Source organism: Oncorhynchus keta, chromosome 29, assembly GCF_023373465.1.
Source record: "Oncorhynchus keta strain PuntledgeMale-10-30-2019 chromosome 29, Oket_V2, whole genome shotgun sequence".
Lineage (NCBI taxonomy): Eukaryota > Metazoa > Chordata > Actinopteri > Salmoniformes > Salmonidae > Oncorhynchus > Oncorhynchus keta.
The window spans coordinates 32,997,227-33,016,673 of NC_068449.1; the positions used below are offsets into that span (position 1 = coordinate 32,997,227).

The 19,447-nt window shown below is 42.0% G+C and overlaps 1 protein-coding gene across 3 annotated transcripts in view; it reads right to left on the bottom strand.

Moving 5' to 3' along the window:
- Nucleotides 1-19,310, bottom strand: part of mipol1 (mirror-image polydactyly 1) — a 77,719-nt gene extending 58,409 nt beyond the window's left edge. For all 3 annotated transcript variants that reach the window (XM_035743329.2, XM_035743328.2, XM_035743327.2), the window contains exons 1-2: nucleotides 19,090-19,310; nucleotides 5,487-5,578 (exon numbers count right to left, since the gene is read on the bottom strand). In XM_035743329.2, coding sequence (XP_035599222.2) covers nucleotides 5,487-5,578; nucleotides 19,090-19,301 — 304 coding nt within the window. In that variant the 5' untranslated portion in view covers nucleotides 19,302-19,310. The remainder of the gene's footprint in view (nucleotides 1-5,486; nucleotides 5,579-19,089) is intronic.
- Between the last annotated feature and the right edge of the window lie 137 nt (nucleotides 19,311-19,447).

Here is a 19,447-nt window from a genome sequence, read left to right on the forward strand (position 1 = left end):
GATAATCAGATTTCTAATTATTGTCACTCACATCATCCAATGTGCTTATTTGAATTACAGCGATCACATGTGATTATATATTCAATGCTTTGGGTTTAGCAGAGGCTTTATTGGGAATGTAAAGCCTGAATAATGACGATCTATCAAGCATCAACCAGAGGGCTAACTACTCATCAGCACTCAGCAAGACAGACATACTCCATTGGATCCCTATCTAAAATGTCTAGATCTAGTTAGCCAGGATTTCTAAACCGTTTGTATTCCAGAGAACAACAAACTAGCTTTACATATGGCACCATATTCACTTGTGACTAGGGAGTATTCGGCTCAAGTCAAAAGTAGTGGACTTTAGAGGGGATAGTGTGGCATTTAGGACTCATCCCTGGTCTTTCCTTGCTTACCTTACCCTAACACTAGCACTTCAGAACAGACTAAATCTGTGTCAGACAACCTCGGCTTATCCATAAGTAGATAATACGTTCCGGCATATTTGGCTACATTAGTTCTTGTTGGGAAATGAAAACGTCATTTTTCCTTCACATTCTCTATTGGAACGCTTGTTTCACATAATTGATCAATTGGCCATCAAAATCCTGATATTTTCATGAAGATAATGAATAAATGATTCCAAACAATGGGAATAAACTCAGGATGGGTCAGGAGACTCAAAATACTTCTAATATGTAATTATATGGTTGTAAGTGCAAAAGTGTTATGTTGTGTCACAGTAACAACATCAAACAAAGCCTCATTGTAACCGACAGGCTTGTGAAACTTGTAAAGAGAGGTGTGTCACAAGAACAAACATGTTATTAGTCACTCTACAGAAACTACTGAGGAGGGATAGGTGGGTGGGTCCGCCTGTATTCAGGAGTCAACTCAGGGTCACATGACGTGGCCGGGCATTGACAGGCAGTTTCACATCCTTACCTTCTTTTCACCTTTCCCTCTATACCTGCATGGTGCAATATTGTGACATCCACAGGTTAGGGTAAATTGAGTTCTTTATGCAACTGTTAGGCAGCACTAAATGACTCACTACTACAGGACTAAGTACCCTCTATGAATATAATTTGTCCAACTATTATTTCATCTGCTTTTAGCCCCACAATCCATTAGTCACTACATTTCAATGTGAGGATTCACAATACACACAAGTACACACACAATTATTATTTTAGTGTTAAGGAGGACTTTATACTGGGGTGTTTTCTTTTGTTAAGAAAATCCCTCTACTAACATGCTTATAAACAGGAACCTTTGCTATGCGCTAGGACGGAATCCAAATGAAGCGCTTTTGTAAAGGATGAGTGATGCTCTGGCTTCGACCTGTCCTTCAGAACAACCAGCAGGAGACAAGTGGCCCAGCTCTAGAATCAACACTCAGCCCGCGTCCTAAACGCCACCCTACACTCTACATCGTGCACTACTTTTGACCAGAGCCCTACCATAGCCAAAATGGCACCCTATTCCCTGTGTAGGGAATAGGATGCCATTTGGGAAACAGCCTCAAACATTCCAGGATTCTTTCCAAAGGAAAAGGGAAAAGGTTTCAGTGTCTAAGATGCCTTGCTATAAGTTGTAGTAGCTAATAATAATGATAAGGGGAAGAAGGGAGGTGGGGTTTAGGTTACAAAAATATTCAAAGTTGGATTTAAATACATGTTTTCCTCGCTGTCAAAACTGCCGTACAGCACCATTGTGCGTTGCAGAGCTCCTCTGGGGGGTGAATGTGGCTGTGGGTTGATCACATCAGCACAACCAACCAATCACACCTGGGTTCAAATAGTATTGGTTTCATTTCAAATTGCTTGACTGAGCTAGCCTGGCACAATGTAACCAATGGGATAGTCCCAAAGAGTCAAAACACCCCTGGTATTCCAGGCAAGCTCAATCAACTACAGCTTAAAACATGTGGTAGACAAACAATACTATTTGAACCCAGGTCTGACAGCAGCAGCACAACCAAGAGGTCCTCATTAGCACTTGATGTTTGAGCACGGGTCACAGCAGTGACCGTTTGTGCAAAGCCGGCCCTGTTCGTTTTGCTCTATGGTTCATAGGCGGTCATCAGGTGTGTGATCACAATTGAGGGGGACTTGCAATGCAGCATTTGCACAACATTGCTGCAATATTATTGAGACCGAGCAGAGACTAAACAATAGGCTGATTTCCTGGTGAATTATTTTAAATTCCTTAACAAGGCATTGGACTGGACACCATTCCTTTCCTGGCAGCTGGCTAAAGTTACAACAGGGTATCCATCATCACCAGAGATGCTTCATTTTAGAAGCTACCTTCAACAAGGAAGGTTAGGGCTATATTACACATAACTCAATAATTAAGATGTTTCGTTTAGTGAACCACAAAAATATCCAAAACCTGTACAACAACAATGTGTGTGTGAGTCTATGTATGTGCTGTGGTCTCTCCCAGATCAGAATAATCACCCCAGGCACCGTTTTAACAGTGCCCACCCTGTGTCTATTCCCTAAACCAACACAGGGAGACAAAGAGGGACAGAGGCTGAGAATCCCTGTGCCTGCCTACCGCTCAGAGTGAGACCACCCACTTAGGAAGCGGAGCGGCCTGTTAGGCCACACCACACTCAATTCCAAGGATTTCAGGACTTCAATCAGACCCACATGGTAGCCCAAACGTGCCGATAGCGCGCCTCTTGCCCCGGTGGAGGGGGGAGTCAGTGAGAGGCTGGGTGGGTGGGTGTTGGAGGAACATCGCAGAGGGTCGTGAATGATGGGGGAAGACTAGAGACCAAACGGTTTCTTCCACACCGCTACCAGCTGCTGTTAGTATCACTGACCCAATGGGTTTAAACACTACATTTCCTGCCTGGGAGACTGATGCTAAGAGCGGGGGAAGTAGGAGGGAGTAAGGGTTAGGGCAGAGGTCGATCCACCTGCTAAGAACAAAGCTCTCTGGGACTGTAGCTCTTCTCTCCCTGTTCAGAGAGCCAATTCAACTCCCTAGGAAACTTCACATTGTTTGTTATTTGGCCCGGGCTTGAAGGCAGCCTGCACTTTGAATCCTCCGGTGGGAGAAAAAGCAGTCAGCAGACAGATGGATACACAGGAATTAGACATACCAGACGTGAGTTCAAAAAGCTGTCTTCTGCTATGTGTTTCAGTCCAGTGTAATGGTAGCCCGGCCACTTGACTTGGAACAGAGCTAGCTACGTCGTTGGGAAATGTTAGACTTTCAAATTCATACAGAGCTATGATTTCATATTGAACATCCACTTATCGGTGGTCAAGGCTAACACATATTTATTCAATTTACACTAATAATAATACATAATAAATAGGGCAGGCCTAAGCAGCATTTCCTAACTACCCTTAGAAAAATGGCACAATTATTTTGATTTCTGATAACCCATATTTATTAGACAGCAAATTCTCTCCATCTGCAGAACATGTTAAATTAACCTTTTTTTTAAAGTAGGAACCACTCTGATTATTTCTGACTATTGCTTAACTATGGATGGACACATAATCATCTGAAAGAACCGCATGATAATCCTCAAGGCATATTCATGTCCAAGATTCAGACAAGTTAGGATATTTGACACCCATGGTTCCACCTGCCTGAGTCAGTCTCATTAAAGTGAGTCAGACAGACCCACGTAGCAAAGTGTTTCTTGTTTTAAAGAGAATCAGGGATTTGCTTCGTGATGACGAACGGCTGCGAGAAGGATCTGAGAACTGAGAGCTCAGCGCTGCTCGCAGACACAGGCTCTGTAGGAAAAGGTTAATAACTAGAGATTAAATGAACCCCTAAAGACAGATTAGACTTGATTGAGACACTGTGACGGTTTCATGTCTCACAGAGGTTGAAACACAAGAGGCTGGGACCTAGGAGCGAATCTGCCTGTCATCCTTGTATGCTTTCTTTATCTGTGTATGTCCACCAGTGTCTGATGGGGTACCTGCAGGGGCTTAGGGCTGACATTAATGTGAGCCACAATGCCTCCAGGTGTAGTTTTTGACAAGGTACCGGTCACAGACAAGCTGACACGCCTTCCTCTAAGGCTCTTTATATATTAATATCAGGATTTGTGTTGGGCTACATCTTGCTCCAGTCGTTGGGCTCCACCCTCCTGCACTAGGATGTTGTAGGACAAGCAGAGCTGGAGCAGGATACATCTACATATCAGTAACGCAACGAACCTGCCGCTAGGTCAAAACAGCTTCAATTAACATAGAGCGCTTACCGTTGGGAATTATCCTATTCCGCTGTACTAGCCTCTACTGTAACATGAAAAAGCATAGGCTTGGGGCAGTTCTTGATTGCTGCAGTAGCTACTACCTGTTTTTGTCCCCCACCAGTCCTGCAGCAATCCCCTATGCTTGATAACCACTGGTGGTTTCTCTTTGAATGGACAACATTTATCATTCAAACTACTTTAAAAAAAAAAAACACTTCACACTGTCATGAAGATGAACACTGTTAAATGAGGACTGCCAGCACAACATCTGTGGATTAATAGGATCTACAATAATGAGTAACAGGCCTAAAGGTTTTGGAAAATATGGATGAAAATATTCATTTAAGTCAAATAAATTGTAATAAAAGGTTTTTGGCAAACGCATTTCTTATGGTTTTCAGACTGTCTATGCCTAATGGCTCCCTGTTTCCATTCTATTTATTTTGAAGATTAGCAGCGAACCAAGGACAATGCAACTTCTTGCATTTGAAGAGAGACTTGATATATTTGTCAATAAATGGAATAGGCTCGTTCAGAAAACATATATGCCAGTCACACCCACAGTTTAGAGCACTTCAATAGGCTTGTTCAGAAAACACATATGTCAGTCACACCCACAGTTTAGAGCACTTCAATAGGCTTGAAAAAGGTCTAACTTCACTTATTACGTTTTAGAAAGGATGGTGCAACTCCAGCTCAGTTTTCCTTCCTGCCAAAATTCTCAAACAACGATTTGAAATGGCAAGTGTGCCCTCTTGAGGAGAGACTTGGGTCGAACATTTCTCCAACAGCGCTTTTTGGTAATTCCTTCCAAACCATCACACTCTTCTGAATACATTACATTTAACGCCAAAATCATCCGCACAAGATTCAATTCTTACACACGTTGGTCTCTACTGTCAAAAGGAAAGGACGGTTTCTCAGAAGCCTTAGAAACTCAGTGGTAAAATAGAAAAATGCACAGTGGTTGAGTTGAGGACTTAGAACTGCTGTTATTAGGCTACACTTCAGAATGTGTTCTTGACTCCCTTATGAAGTGGAATCACTATAAACACTCTGGTTGTCTTACACCTTATCTTAACAGAACAATTCAAACTTTATAGAACAACATACTGCAACGTTTCCAGACTGGTTTATCCCACTTGAACATTCTGCTACACATCTACTCTCACAAAAAGTCGACAATAACAACAGGGAAATCAGTATCTGACATGTGTAACATTGGCTTAATAACTAGAATACATAGTTGAACATTTGTATTTACCTTTGTACATATCAACGAGGGAGTCTTTGAGTTCCAAGCTGTGTGTCCATGACAGACTGCGTTCCTCTTCACTCTCAGAGAAGCAGCTCTCCCTGGGAATGAATGAGAGTTAACTTGTTTGAATGTTAGAATCTCCTCTGGGTTTCATGCATTCTGTTCGAAGAGAAGAATCCCCGACTAGTTCAGTTCAACTGTTTTGAGACTTCACTAACTTCCTCTCAGGGGATTTTATGTGGCAAAGCAGGTCATATGCTTTTCAGATTACGGTGTCTGACTAATTAATCTCCCTCACAATGTGCCCTGACTGAGGTGGGGGACCTCAGATTTACAACCATGCTGCTCTTATAATTTCAGATGACATAAGGAAATTTATTTGAAGGACTTGATAACACATTAATTAATAAGACATACATAGCCATTATGACGAATTCTCATTACATTTACATTTAAGTCATTTAGCAGACGCTCTTATCCAGAGCGACTAACAAATTGGTGCATTCACCTTATGACATCCAGTGGAACAGCCACTTTACAATAGTGCATCTAAATCTTTTAAGGGGGTGAGAAGGATTACTTTATCCTATCCTATGTATTCATTGAAGAGGTGGGGTTTCAGGTGTCTCCGGAAGGTGGTGATTGACTCCGCTGTCCTGGCGTCGTGGGGGAGTTTGTTCCACCATTGGGGGGCCAGAGCAGCGAACAGTTTTGACTGGGCTGAGCGGGAACTGTACTTCCTCAGTGGTAGGGAGGCGAGCAGGCCAGAGGTGGATGAACGCAGTGCCCTTGTTTGGGTGTAGGGCCTGATCAGAGCCTGGAGGTACTGAGGTGCCGTTCCCCTCACAGCTCCGTAGGCAAGCACCATGGTCTTGTAGCGGATGCAAGCTTCAACTGGAAGCCAGTGGAGAGAGTGGAGGAGCGGGGTGACGTGAGAGAACTTGGGAAGGTTGAACACCAGACGGGCTGCGGCGTTCTGGATGAGTTGTAGGGGTTTAATGGCACAGGCAGGGAGCCCAGCCAACAGCGAGTTGCAGTAATCCAGACGGGAGATGACAAGTGCCTGGATTAGGACCTGCGCCGCTTCCTGTGTGAGGCAGGGTCGTACTCTGCGGATGTTGTAGAGCATGAACGCAGGAACGGGCCACCGCCTTGATGTTAGTTGAGAACGACAGGGTGTTGTCCAGGATCACGCCAAGGTTCTTAGCGCTCTGGGAGGAGGACAGACCAAACTCGGTCTCAGCCTTTAAGTCTTTACTGACAATGGAGTTGTCAACCGTGATGGCGAGATCATGGAACGGGCAGTCCTTCCCGGGAGGAAGAGCAGCTCCATCTTGCCGAGGTTCAGCTTGAGGTGGTGATCCGTCATCCACACTGATATGTCTGCCAGACATGCAGAGATGCGATTCGCCACCTGGTCATCAGAATGGGGAAAGGAGAAGATTAATTGTGTGTCGTCTGCATAGCAATGATAGGAGAGACCATGTGAGGTTATGACAGAGCCAAGTGACTTGGTGTATAGCGAGAATAGGAGAGGGCCTAGAACAGAGCCCTGGGGGACACCAGTGGTGAGAGCGCGTGGTGAGGAGACAGATTCTCGCCACGCCACCTGGTAGGAGCGACCTGTCAGGTAGGACGCAATCCAAGCGTGGGCCGCGCCGGAGATGCCCAACTCGGAGAGGGTGGAGAGGAGGATCTGATGGTTCACAGTATCGAAGGCAGCCGATAGGTCTAGAAGGATAAGACAGCCGGACCGATATGTTTTTTTGGGGTCCGATACCGATTTTATGGGGGACAAAACTTACTGATACCGATATACAGTGCATTTGGAAAGTATTCAGACCCCTTGACTTTTTCCGCATTTTGTTACGTTACAGCCTTATTCTAAAATGGATTAAATAAAAACAATTCCTTTTCAATCTACACACAAAAAAATAAAACAATAAAAACACCTTATTTACATCAGTATTCAGACCCTTTGCTATGAGACTCGAAATTGAGCTCAGGTGCATCCTGTTTCCAGTGATAATCCTTGAGATGTTTCTATAACTTGATTGGAGTCCACCTGTGGTAAATTCAATTGATTGGACATGATTTGGAAAGGCACAAACCTGTCTATATAGGGTCTCACAGTTGACAGTGCATCAGAGCAAAAACCAAGCCATGAGGCTTGGGCATTGAAAATGGGTCGTGGATGGGTATTCCAGCATGCCAATGACCCAAAACAGACGGCCAATGCAATAAAGGAGAACCTTAATGACTAGGAGAAGATCTGCAAAGAGGAGTGGGACAAAATCCCTCCTGAGATGTGTGCAAACCTGGTGGCCAACTACAAGAAACGTCTGACCTCTGTGATCGTCTGACCTCTGTGGGGTCAAATACTTATTTCCCTCATTAAAATGCAAATCAATTTATAACATTTTTGACATGCATTTTTCTGGATTTTTTTGTTGTTATTCTGTCTCTCACTGTTCAAATAAACCTACGATTAAAATTATAGACGGATCATTTCTTTGTCAGTAGGAAAACGTACAAAATCAGCAGGGGATCAAATACTTTATCCCCTCACTGTAAAGGTTACATAAAAAAAAGAAGAAGTTTGGAACCACCAAGACTGATAGTAGAGCTGGCCTGCACGGCCAAACTGAGCAATCGGGGGAGAATGGCCTTGGTCAGGGAGGTGACCAAGAACACGATGGTCACTCTGACAGAGCAGAGGACAACCATCTCTGCAGCACTCCACCAATTAGGCCTTTATGGCCAGACGGAAGCCACTCCTCAGTAAAAGGCACATGACAGCCCACTTGAAGTTTGCCAAAAGGCACCAAAAGACTCTCAGACCATGAGAAACAAGATTCTCTGGTCAGATTAAACCAAGATGGAACTCTTTGGCCCGAATGCCAAGCGTCACATCTGGAGGAAACCTGGCACCATCCCTACGGTGAAGCATGTTGGTGGAGGATGTTTTTCAGCAGCAGGGACTGGGAGACTAGTCAGGATCGAGGCAAAGATGAAAGGAGCAAAGTACAGAGAGATCCTTGATGAAAACCTGCTCAGGACATCAGACTGGGAAAGGTTCACCCTCCAACAGGTTAACGACCCTAAGCACACAGCCAAGACAAAGCATGAGTGGCTTCGGGACAAGTCTCTGAACGTCCTTGAGTGGCCCAGCCAGAGCCCGGACTTGAACCCAATCGAACATCTCTGGAGAGCCCTGAAAATAGCTGTGCAACGACGCTCCCCATCCAACCTGACAGAGCTTAAGAAGATCTGCAGAGAAGAATAGGAGAAACTCCCCAAATACAGATGTGCCAAGCTTGTAAGCATCATACCCAAGAAGACTCGAGGCTGTAATCGCTGCCAAACGTGCTTCAACAAAGTACTGAGTAAAGGGTCTGAATACTTATGTAAATGTGATCATTTTTAAAATTATTTAGTAGCAAACATTTCTGAAAAAATATTTTCGCTTTGAAATGATGGGGTATTGTGTTTAGATTGATGAAAAAGTAAAGAGGTCTGAACACATTCTGAAAGCACTGTATATCGGTCAGGCTTTATCCACAACCACAAGTTTATCTTGTATTATTAGCTTCCCTCTCTCTTTGAGCATTGTCTGGCCTGTGTTATCTGAGAATAGAGGTGTCACATTTCAAGAAACCGAGGTATCACATTTCAAACATAACAAATTATCATTAGCCTTTATACTTCAAGTTAATCCTAAAACTCTTATCATTCAATATAGGCTAACAGTTAGGAATTATAGATCATTGCCAATTTCCCAACACTTTGGATAAGCCTACTTGTATGACAAGAATAAGTATCTTTATGGATTTTAAGTTAACTGCAACTACTTAAATCCTTGATGTCACTTCACAAAGTATTCAAAACTACAATCAAACATTAAAACAACCTTTAATCAATCTGACAGTCAATTTTAGGCTATCATTTCTACATTTGCTGAACCAACGGCATACATGATATCAACTCACAAGACAAGTAGGCTGCCTAGCTGTAACAAAAGTAGGCTATTGCAACATGTGAGCTGTGGTACTTACTTCACCGAGAGCTCCTTTTTTAAGCTTGATATCTGGTGCTTAGCTCTTTGCAATGCATTTCTAACATCGTAAGCTCTTATTTTTGTAGCCATCAGCCAACTGGAATTCCACCTGGGTGCTGTAGTGACACTGAATAGCTACTGTTCTGGGCACCTCAGTTGCAATTTGATACATATCCACGACTACACGTCTCACAGCATCTTAAAAGAACATCCTGGTCAAAATGTTTTATCAACCCAACGCACCTGTCATGAACAGCCAATGAGAAAGACGCATGCACCCTGTTCAGATGAAGTCAGAAGTTTCCATACACTTAGGTTGGAGTCATTGAAACGCGTTTTTCAACCACTCCACACATTTCTTGTTCACAAACTATAGTTTTGGCAAGTCGGTTAGGACATATACTTTGTGCATGACAAGTCATTTTTCAACAATTGTTTACAGACAGATTATTTCACTTAAAATTCACTGTATCACAATTCCAGTGGGTCAGAAGTTTACATTCACTAAGTTGACTGTGCCTTTAAACAGCTTGGAAAATTCCAGAAAATGATGTCATGGCTTTAGAAGCTTCTGATAGGCTAATTGACATCATTTGAGTCAATTGGAGGTGTACCTGTGGATTTCAAGGCCTACCTTCAAACTCACTGCCTCTTTGCTTGACATCATGGGAAAATCAAAAGAAATCAGCCGGGGCCTCCCGGGTGGCGCAGTGGTCTAAGGCCACCAGAGACTCTGGGTTCGAGCCCAGGCTCTGTCGCAGCTGGCCGCGACCGGGAGGTCCATGGGGCGATTGGCCTAGCGTCGTCCGGGTTAGGGAGGGTTTGGTAGGGATATCCTTGTCTCATCATGCACTAGCGACTCCTGTGGTGGGCAGGGCGCAGGGCACGCTGACCAGGTCGCCAGGTGCACAGTGTTTCCTCCGACACATTGGTGCGGCTGGCTTCCGGGTTGGATGCGCGCTGTGTTAAGAAGTAGTGCGGCTTGGTTGGGTTGTGTTTCGGAGGACGCATGACTCTCGACATTCGTCTCTCTCGAGCTCGTACGGGAGTTGTAGCGATGAGACAAGACAGTAACCACTAACAATTGGACACTACGAAATTGGGGAGAAAAAAGGGGGTAAAAGAAAAAGAAACCAGCCAAGACCTCAGAAAAACAATTGTAGACCTCCACTGTTCCTAGGCCGTCATTGAAAATAAGAATTTGTTCTTAACTGACTTGCTTAGTTAAATAAAGGTTAAAAAAAAATAATTAAAAAATCCCATAGAAAACTTGTGGGCAGAACTGAAAAAGCGTGTGCGAGCAAGGAGGCCAGCTCTGTCAGGAGGAATGGGCAAAAATTCACCCAGCTTATTGTGGGAAGCTTGTGGAAGGCTTCCCGAAACATTTGACCCAAGTTAATACATTTAAAGGCATTGCTAACAAATACTAATTGAGAGTATGTAAACTTCTGACCCACTGGAAATGTGATGAAATAAATAAAAGCTGAAATAAATCATTCTCTCGCTACTATTATTCTGACATTTCACATTCTTAAAATAATGTGGTGATCCTAACTGACCTAACTAAGACAGGGAAATTGTACTAGAATTAAATGTCAGGAATTGTGAAAAACTGAGTTTAAATGTATTTGGCGAAGGCATATGTAAACTTCCGACTTCAACTGTATGTGTACTACAACCTCACTTACAGCTCTCTGGGCTCTCTCTCTCTCTGAGGTACTAGTTTGTAAACACAACAAGCTCTCACAGTCTCACTGCAGTATTAGACGTTTATCCACGCTTATCCAAATGCCAAGTTTCTAAGCTGCTCCAAACGTCAAATTTCAAAGTGTTTTTGACACCCTGGCAGGGTTTCCATTAGGAAAATGTGACGCCTGACAACGTAACCGGGAAGATTTCAATTTACAAGCCATTTGAGATATTTACCGGAACCATATGCATTGGGTGCATAACCCATTAGGGCATTCATCCATGGAGCTTAGAATGACACTGCTCAGAAATCACATTTACATTATGGTAATACATTTTAACAGAACATGCAACTCATGTAACAAAGCAGCCAATAAAATTACATTTTCAAACATTTGCCAAAATGCAATTCGCGGCAAAACACCATTCTAAACTGCGCACCTGATAGCAGTTCCATATGTGACAGAGATGAAAAACATAGAAAGAGGGGGAGTCTAATGGCATAGTTGTGGGTCCAAGAGGGAACTAAATTGAAATACATTTGCCAAAATAATCATTACTCGTATATACAGAAACAATTAAAATGATTGAAAATACTTTACCAGAAAGCATGACTTAACCACAGAGGAATCAAGGACCATTAGCTCATTGAAAAAAAAATAGCTGTTGATTATTTCAAATCACAAGATCGTATGCCTATTTGTGAAGCCTGTAATTTGGGCATCGCGCGTGGCAATAGGCCTAGCTGATTATTTAGTTGTGGCTGTCAGTGAACAGCATCTAAAATATGTGTGAAGATAATGTGTCAGAGTATAATTTAAAATGTTGAGACAAGAAGGGGAGGGGTGTGTGGCGAAGATATGGGGGAGTCTCTCTCCAGAATGGCTTAACTGTCTCCTTCTCATTCATTGTTTCATTGTGTGAATTGTGCCTTTTGATTTTGATCAGTTCCCCATCACGTCTCCAGTAGTAAATGTAACGTTAATCCCCATCATTTGGTTACATTCATTTCTGTTAATGCATCCATTAATTAGTCATTTACAGTTTTCATTCTCAGAGTGGAAACGTTGTTTGCAGAGTTCACAACCTTCTACACTTTCGAGAAACAAGTTTTGGTTGATTTCATAACCATCATCATTAGTGATCCACCGATATGAATTTTTTTCCCGATACCGATATCCAATATTTTCCTTGCCAAAAAACCTGATACCGATATTTAACATTTTGTAGGCCTTTTAATCATTCTAGTACAGTTAAATAGTTAAACACGCACATGGACACAGCGGTCTAAAGCACTGCATCTCAGTGCAAGAAGCTTCACTACAGTCCCTGGTTTGAATCCAGGCTGTATCACATCCGGCCGTGATTGGGAGTCCCATTGGGCGGTGCACAATTGGCCCAGCGTCGTTCGGGTTTGGCCGGGGTAGGCCGCTATTGTAAATACAAATTTGCTCTTAACTGACTTGCCTCGTTAAATAAAGGTTACACTCACACACCAAAAAGTTATTTTGTTGGCATTTACGTATGTCCCCATTACCAGTAAAACATAATCAAAACCTATATCTTTCAAATACTTGATGTGCTGTTTCATTGTTAATTTCTTCAGTTGTTTCATTCTCAACCAGGACCTTTCATACTATGGAAAGCTGTTTGAGTCTTTGCGTGTCAAATAACACTATTTGACGTGTCAAATAAGCTTGTTGACCAATCAGGACCTGAATATGACTGCCCGTCAAATAATAATTTAATGCGTTCATTCATTTTTTACGTAGTTATTACACATTGATTACACTATCACTCGTATTTCATATGTCACAACGATTCATCGATACGTATGCTATGATGCTGGTAAAGTTTTATCGCGCACCTACAGTCCTGGTCATGAAAAAAGCTAGCTCGCTCATGGATGCAAACAATGTTCTTCCCCAAAAACATAGCAAAACGTCATCATCTGTTTCAGTAGCTATAGTTAGCTAGCCTACTATATAGATAGGTGTCATCATCTAAAATAACCCTAATTTATAAGACAGTTCGTATTTGATTAATGGTGGTCGGACCCATCTATGTGAAGTTAGCCACAAGAAGGATTAGCCACAATAGTGGACTTTGTGGTTCGCCTTCAACATAAAAGCATATCATTGACAGTGATGCAAATGAAAACAAATAGTAGAATTATGCCAGAATTGAATAGATCATGCTTAACAAGGTTGGAATGTTGTTATATAAAATCAACAAAAGATAATAATTTGTTAATTTGACAAAAATCTGTTGAAATTACACTGGATGTATTAGACTTTAGAATTGCATTGGGGACATACTTATTTCACTGTACAGCCTTACCTATGGATTGTGGCTCAATGACATGGGGTATCAGTCTACTCAGTGACTCCCAGAGTACATTAGCATAGTAGCTATTATGCAACTGAAGCAACTGTGAATTGAGCCACATTTATTGTCAACTTATGTGTATTGAACACTATTCCCGAAGAAAAACAATACTGCGGGATGTTTTAGAGTATGATAACTCTGAGGAGGACATTGGGAAAAAATATATTGGGTATTGAGTAGACTGATACCCCATTTCATTGATCCCCAATCCTTTGGTAAAGCTGTACAGTGCAATATCAATGTCAATACACACAGTGATTTCACAAAGTCACAGTCCCGCCAATAAGAGCTACAACGCTAATATTTGCGTAAACTCTTCACAGTTGTGTTCAGTGGGTGTCACCAAGTAGACCGATACCCCATTTCATTGCTTCACATTCCAACCTTGTGTAACATTATCTAGTCTAAAAATGTCATGATTCCACCAATTGTAACCTTCTGCATCACTTTCAAAGAGGTGCTTTTATTTTGAAGGCAAACCACAAATTCCACTATTGTGCCCAATCCTTATTATGGCTAACTTCACAACACATAACCCGGACTGGTAGGACCTCACTGGCCAGATGAAGCTAGCTGGCTGCTTATAACTTTAGCTTTGGGCAACAGGCTTAAGTAGCTGGCTATCTATTTAATGTCATGAACTGAAGTTCAATTTCAATAGGCGAACAACAAGTGGCTACCTAGCTAATACTTACTCACAAGGACTCCTAAATCATTGCTAAGAATAATGAAAATGACTGCAGTTTCTACTGGTCATTGTTTTAAGGCTGGTTGTATTGGTGCTAGCTAGGTGCCAAGCTAAAGCTAGCTACCCCAGAAGTTGCGGTCGAAAATAATCCTTTCCCACCAACTCGGTATTGTAAACACATCATTCGTGGCCGGTGTTTGATTGTTTGCATACTTTTTTGTACAGCTTTGACTGCTACTGATAGTAGTGGTGGCGATGTTGTCATTTTTAGCTAATATAGTCCGATTCCGATATGTTCACCGATATATCGTGCATCCCTAACCATCATACATTTTTCCGTTGTCTTTTGTTTGGAGTGCTCCATGTGAGCAATGAGCACGTGTCTGGTTTCTCTGTCCTGATAACATTGAGAGAATGCACACGCCTGAGCAAGCATAGAAGTACCTGGCCTGCTGCGCGGAAATGTATTTAAGTGTTTAACATCCATTACGAATTATAATATATTAAAACTATTGTTCATCACAGTAAGCTATTTGAAAAATCTTTCCACCCAATACACCCCTCGATAATCATCAATCCTTGGTGTGAAAGAGCAATGGAAGTTATAGGCCTACTGCTGCATTGGCCTACAGGCTATGAGTTCCATGCGCTCATTTCTTTAGCCACCAATGGATCACGCTGTATCAATGTGTCCATATGGCAGAGGCTGGTGATCTCGCATTAGTTGACTTTTACCTTTTTATCATTATCATTTATATTTTTAGAATTAAACACATGACAATGATTTTGATAATCAAAAACGTTATTATTGAAATTAAACTGTTCCATGAAAATGTGCATATGAAAATTCTAAACTGGCACGCAAAACTAGAGAAACGGAAGGATAAATTGTACGTTTCCCCAAACTTGAAACTCACACTCCGCCGATGAAGTCTTTATAAAAATAATTGCCTCCATGTTTCCATGGTGGGATTTTGCCTATTGCCTACTTTGAAGCAAGGTAAGACATGCCTCATAATATGATAATAATATGAAATAAAACATTCAGGTTTCAAACAATTATGTTTTCAAAATGCATACTGCCTCCAGCTCACATTGTAAAGTGGTAAGTGACGCGCTGATAGCCTGTTGCCTGCACTTGATTGGGGGATGGGAGGTGCGCTTCAATTACAAGTTGATAAATAAAAATAGTAGATATTTTTAATTGTGCACAAAAACTGTTTTTAACCCACAATTACATTTAGAATTTTGGCACAATGAATGGGCTTATAAAAGCACCTGTTTTACTCCAGCAGCAACCAGCTGAGGAGCTTCAGGAAAAATCTCTCTCAAAATAGGCTCTGTATCTTGTGCGCGTGTGATAGTTGTGTTGGATAAATAACATACATGATGACTAATGAAAATAAACACAGGCCAATTTATACTGAACAAAAATGTAAACGCACATGTAAAAGGTTGGTCCCATGTTTCATAGGCTGAAATAAAAGATCCCTGAAATGTTCCATACGCACAAAAAGCTTCTTTCTCTCAAATCCTGTGCACATCCCTGTTAGTGAACATTTATCCTTTGCCTGACAGGTATGGCATATCAAGAAGCTGATGTTTGTAGATTTTACCCAATTGTCTCACTAATTTCTAGACCTTGTCTCATCGCTGCAACTCCTCAATGGGCTCGGGAGAGGCGAAGGTCGAGACACGCATCCTAGACACGACTAGCTGCCTACTTCTTAACACACTTCTCGCTTAACCCGGAAATCAGCCGCACCAATGTGTCAGAGGAAACACCATTCAACTGACTACCTTCATCAGCTCGCAGGCACCCAGACTGCCACAAGGAGTCGCGAGAGTAATTGAGAAATCCACGAATTGTGGACAAATTCTTTGTTTTATTGAAAGCATACAGCTTTCAAAAAACCAAAGAATTGTTTTGATTTATTGAAAGCATATGGCTTTCAATAAAACAAAGAATTGTTCAACAATTCGTAGATTTCTCAATTGCTCTTCGACTGACAACGGAACAGAGCTAGCAGTGCACAATGACACGTCACGTGACCCGTTTTTTTCTCCTCAGCTTTCCAGGTCTAGACTGCACGGAGAGGGAGGGGGAGAAGGTAAACTCCACCTAACTGGTTTCAATGTATGGAATCACTTGGGAAATGTTGGATTTTAGGTAAACTTCCTATTTAAGGGTTAAGTGTAGGCACTCCTTCCGAATGGTTAACTTCTCCAGGGTAGGGGGCAGCATTTGGAATTTTGGATGAAAAGCGTGCCCAAATTAAACTGCCTTCTACTCAGGACCAGAAGATAGGATATGCATAAAATTGGTATATTTGGATAGAAAACACTCAAATGTTTCCAAAACTGTTCAAATAGTGTCTGTGAGTATAACATAACTGATTTGGCAGGTGAAAACCTGAGAAAAATCCATTCAGGAAGTAGGATTTCTTTGTTGTTGTAGTTTTCTATTCAATGCCATTACAGTATCCATTGACTTAGGACTCAAATTGCAGTTCATATGTCTTCCACTAGATGTCAACAGTCTTTAGAAATGGTTTCAGGCTTGTATTCTGAAAAATGAGGGAGTAAGAGCAGTCTGAATGAGTGGACCCTGCCGTGTCACAGAGCTTTGTCATGCGCGCGACCGAGAGAGTGCCTTTCATATTGACGACGTTATTGTCCGGTTGAAATATTATCGATTATTTAGGCTAAAAACAACCTGAAGATTGATTATGAACATTGTTTGAAATGTTTCTATGAACTTTACGGATACTATTTTGATTTTTTTTGTCTGCCTGTTGTGACTGCATTTGAGCCTGTGGATTACTGACAAGCGAACAAAACAGAGATTTTTGGATATAAAGACACTTTATCGAACAAAAGGAACATTTATTGAATAAATGAATGTCTTCTGAGTGCAACCATATGAAGATCATCAAAGGTAAGTGATTAATTTTATCTATATTTCTGACTTGTGTAACTCTTATACTTGGCTGGTTACTGTTGGTAATGATTTGTCTGCTGGGCTATGTTCTCAAATAATCGTAAGGTATGCTTTCGCCATAAAGCATTTTTGAAATCTGATACCGTGGTTGGATTCACAAGAAGTTCATCTTTAAAGCTATGTAAAATAGTTGTACATTTTCTGAATTATTATAATGAGTATTTCTGTTTTTGAATTTGGCGCTCTTCAATCTCACTGGATGTTGGCCAGGTGGGACGCATACCCTAGAGAAGCTAAGGTATGGGTGAACGTTTGGGATAGGGTTAAAACATAAAATAAAATAAACAGTGTCCACCACTGGGATCAAACACACAACCTTCTGATCCAGAGTTATTGTATAGGGCTATAACAAAAAACTGTGTCCACCATGCATGATCCAGAGTCATGGGATTACACCCATCCACCATCACTCGCTGTTGGCTGGGCTCCCTGCCTGTGCCATTAAACCCCTACAACTCATCCAGAACGCCGCAGCCCGTCTGGTGTTCAACCTTCCCAAGTTCTCTCACGTCACCCCGCTCCTCCGCTCTCTCCACTGGCTTCCAGTTGAAGCTCGCATCCGCTACAAGACCATGGTGCTTGCCTACGGAGCTGTGAGGGGAACGGCACCTCAGTACCTCCAGGCTCTGATCAGGCCCTACACCCAAACAAGGGCACTGCGTTCATCCACCTCTGGCCTGCTCGCCTCCCTACCACTGAGGAAGTACAGTTCCCGCTCAGCCCAGTCAAAACTGTTCGCTGCTCTGGCCCCCAATGGTGGAACAAACTCCCTCACGACGCCAGGACAGCGGAGTCAATCACCACCTTCCGGAGACACCTGAAACCCCACCTCTTTAAGGAATACCTAGGATAGGATAAAGTAATCCTCCCCCCTTAAAAGATTTAGATGCACTATTGTAAAGTGGCTGTTCCACTGGATGTCATAAGGTGAATGCACCAATTTGTAAGTCGCTCTGGATAAGAGCGTCTGCTAAATGACTTAAATGTAAATGTAAATCCCTGCCCACAACACCCTAGCAAAACCCAAGTCTACTTGATGGTAATAGGGCCAACTGTTTCCCTTAGTGGCCGGTTTTGAAGGCATTTGCTGAACTCCTAATGCATAGACGTCCAATTTCGAAGTCAATATTGAACAATCTCCCTGAGTAAACAATGATGTCCTAGTACATCGCTATTATGCACCCTACTTTTTTCCACTAAAATAACAGTCTGGTCTGTGTTTGAGGGGTTCACATACTGAAGTAGGGATTCACACCATAACATATCTTATTTTGTACAGTCCTAAATGCATAGCACAACATTGTTTTGCTGCCCAAACTCAAGTTGACTAGGCTACATTATAGAAATCAGATACCATTTGTATTGTACACTTTCTTGACAGCCAAATAACGTTATGCGATGCAGTATTATAACAAGCATATTATACCCCTATACCTATATTTGCTGTGGCATGCCTGAAATATGTCAAATAGTTGACATGGAAGCTATAGCCAAACACTAACTTCGAGTTAGTGTGGCTATCTTGTTCTTAATCAAAGTTTTGCACACATTTCGAATCGAAAAACATTCGCCACGTGTACAAATATCATAAATGAATATGCTGCTTTCTCAGCCGCGAGTGTCAAGCAAAGATACACCCCCTAGGTTAAACTAGGTAGCTATCAAGCTAAAGTTAACAAGCAAAGCTAGCTAGCTAACTTCATTGAAAAATAACTAATGTAGCTGGCTGACCATGTAACTTTTCTTTTCACAAGACAGTATAGCGTTACATTGTTGAATCACTTACCACAAAATCAGAAATGTGACCAGAGACCAGTTGATCTGTGCCAATAAAAACCTATTTAAGTATTTACGCAACTGATAGCACACCGCTACAGTGCTTACAGTGGTTTCTGTGGATTGAGGAAGTTTACAATCCAAGTGGAATTTTGTTATTGTATAACTTTTGTCCACCAGGGAGCAGTCGATTATTAGCTCAACTAAATCATTCATAAACATCAATACACATATTTCTCCCACGAATGTTGAGAAAAGAGAAGGAACTGAATTGAATGTATGAATGTAAAGAAACACACGGAAACACACCCTTCTGTTATAGATTAGGGCCGTTTGCAGGTGGAAATGTAGCTAGAATTGATGGCAAG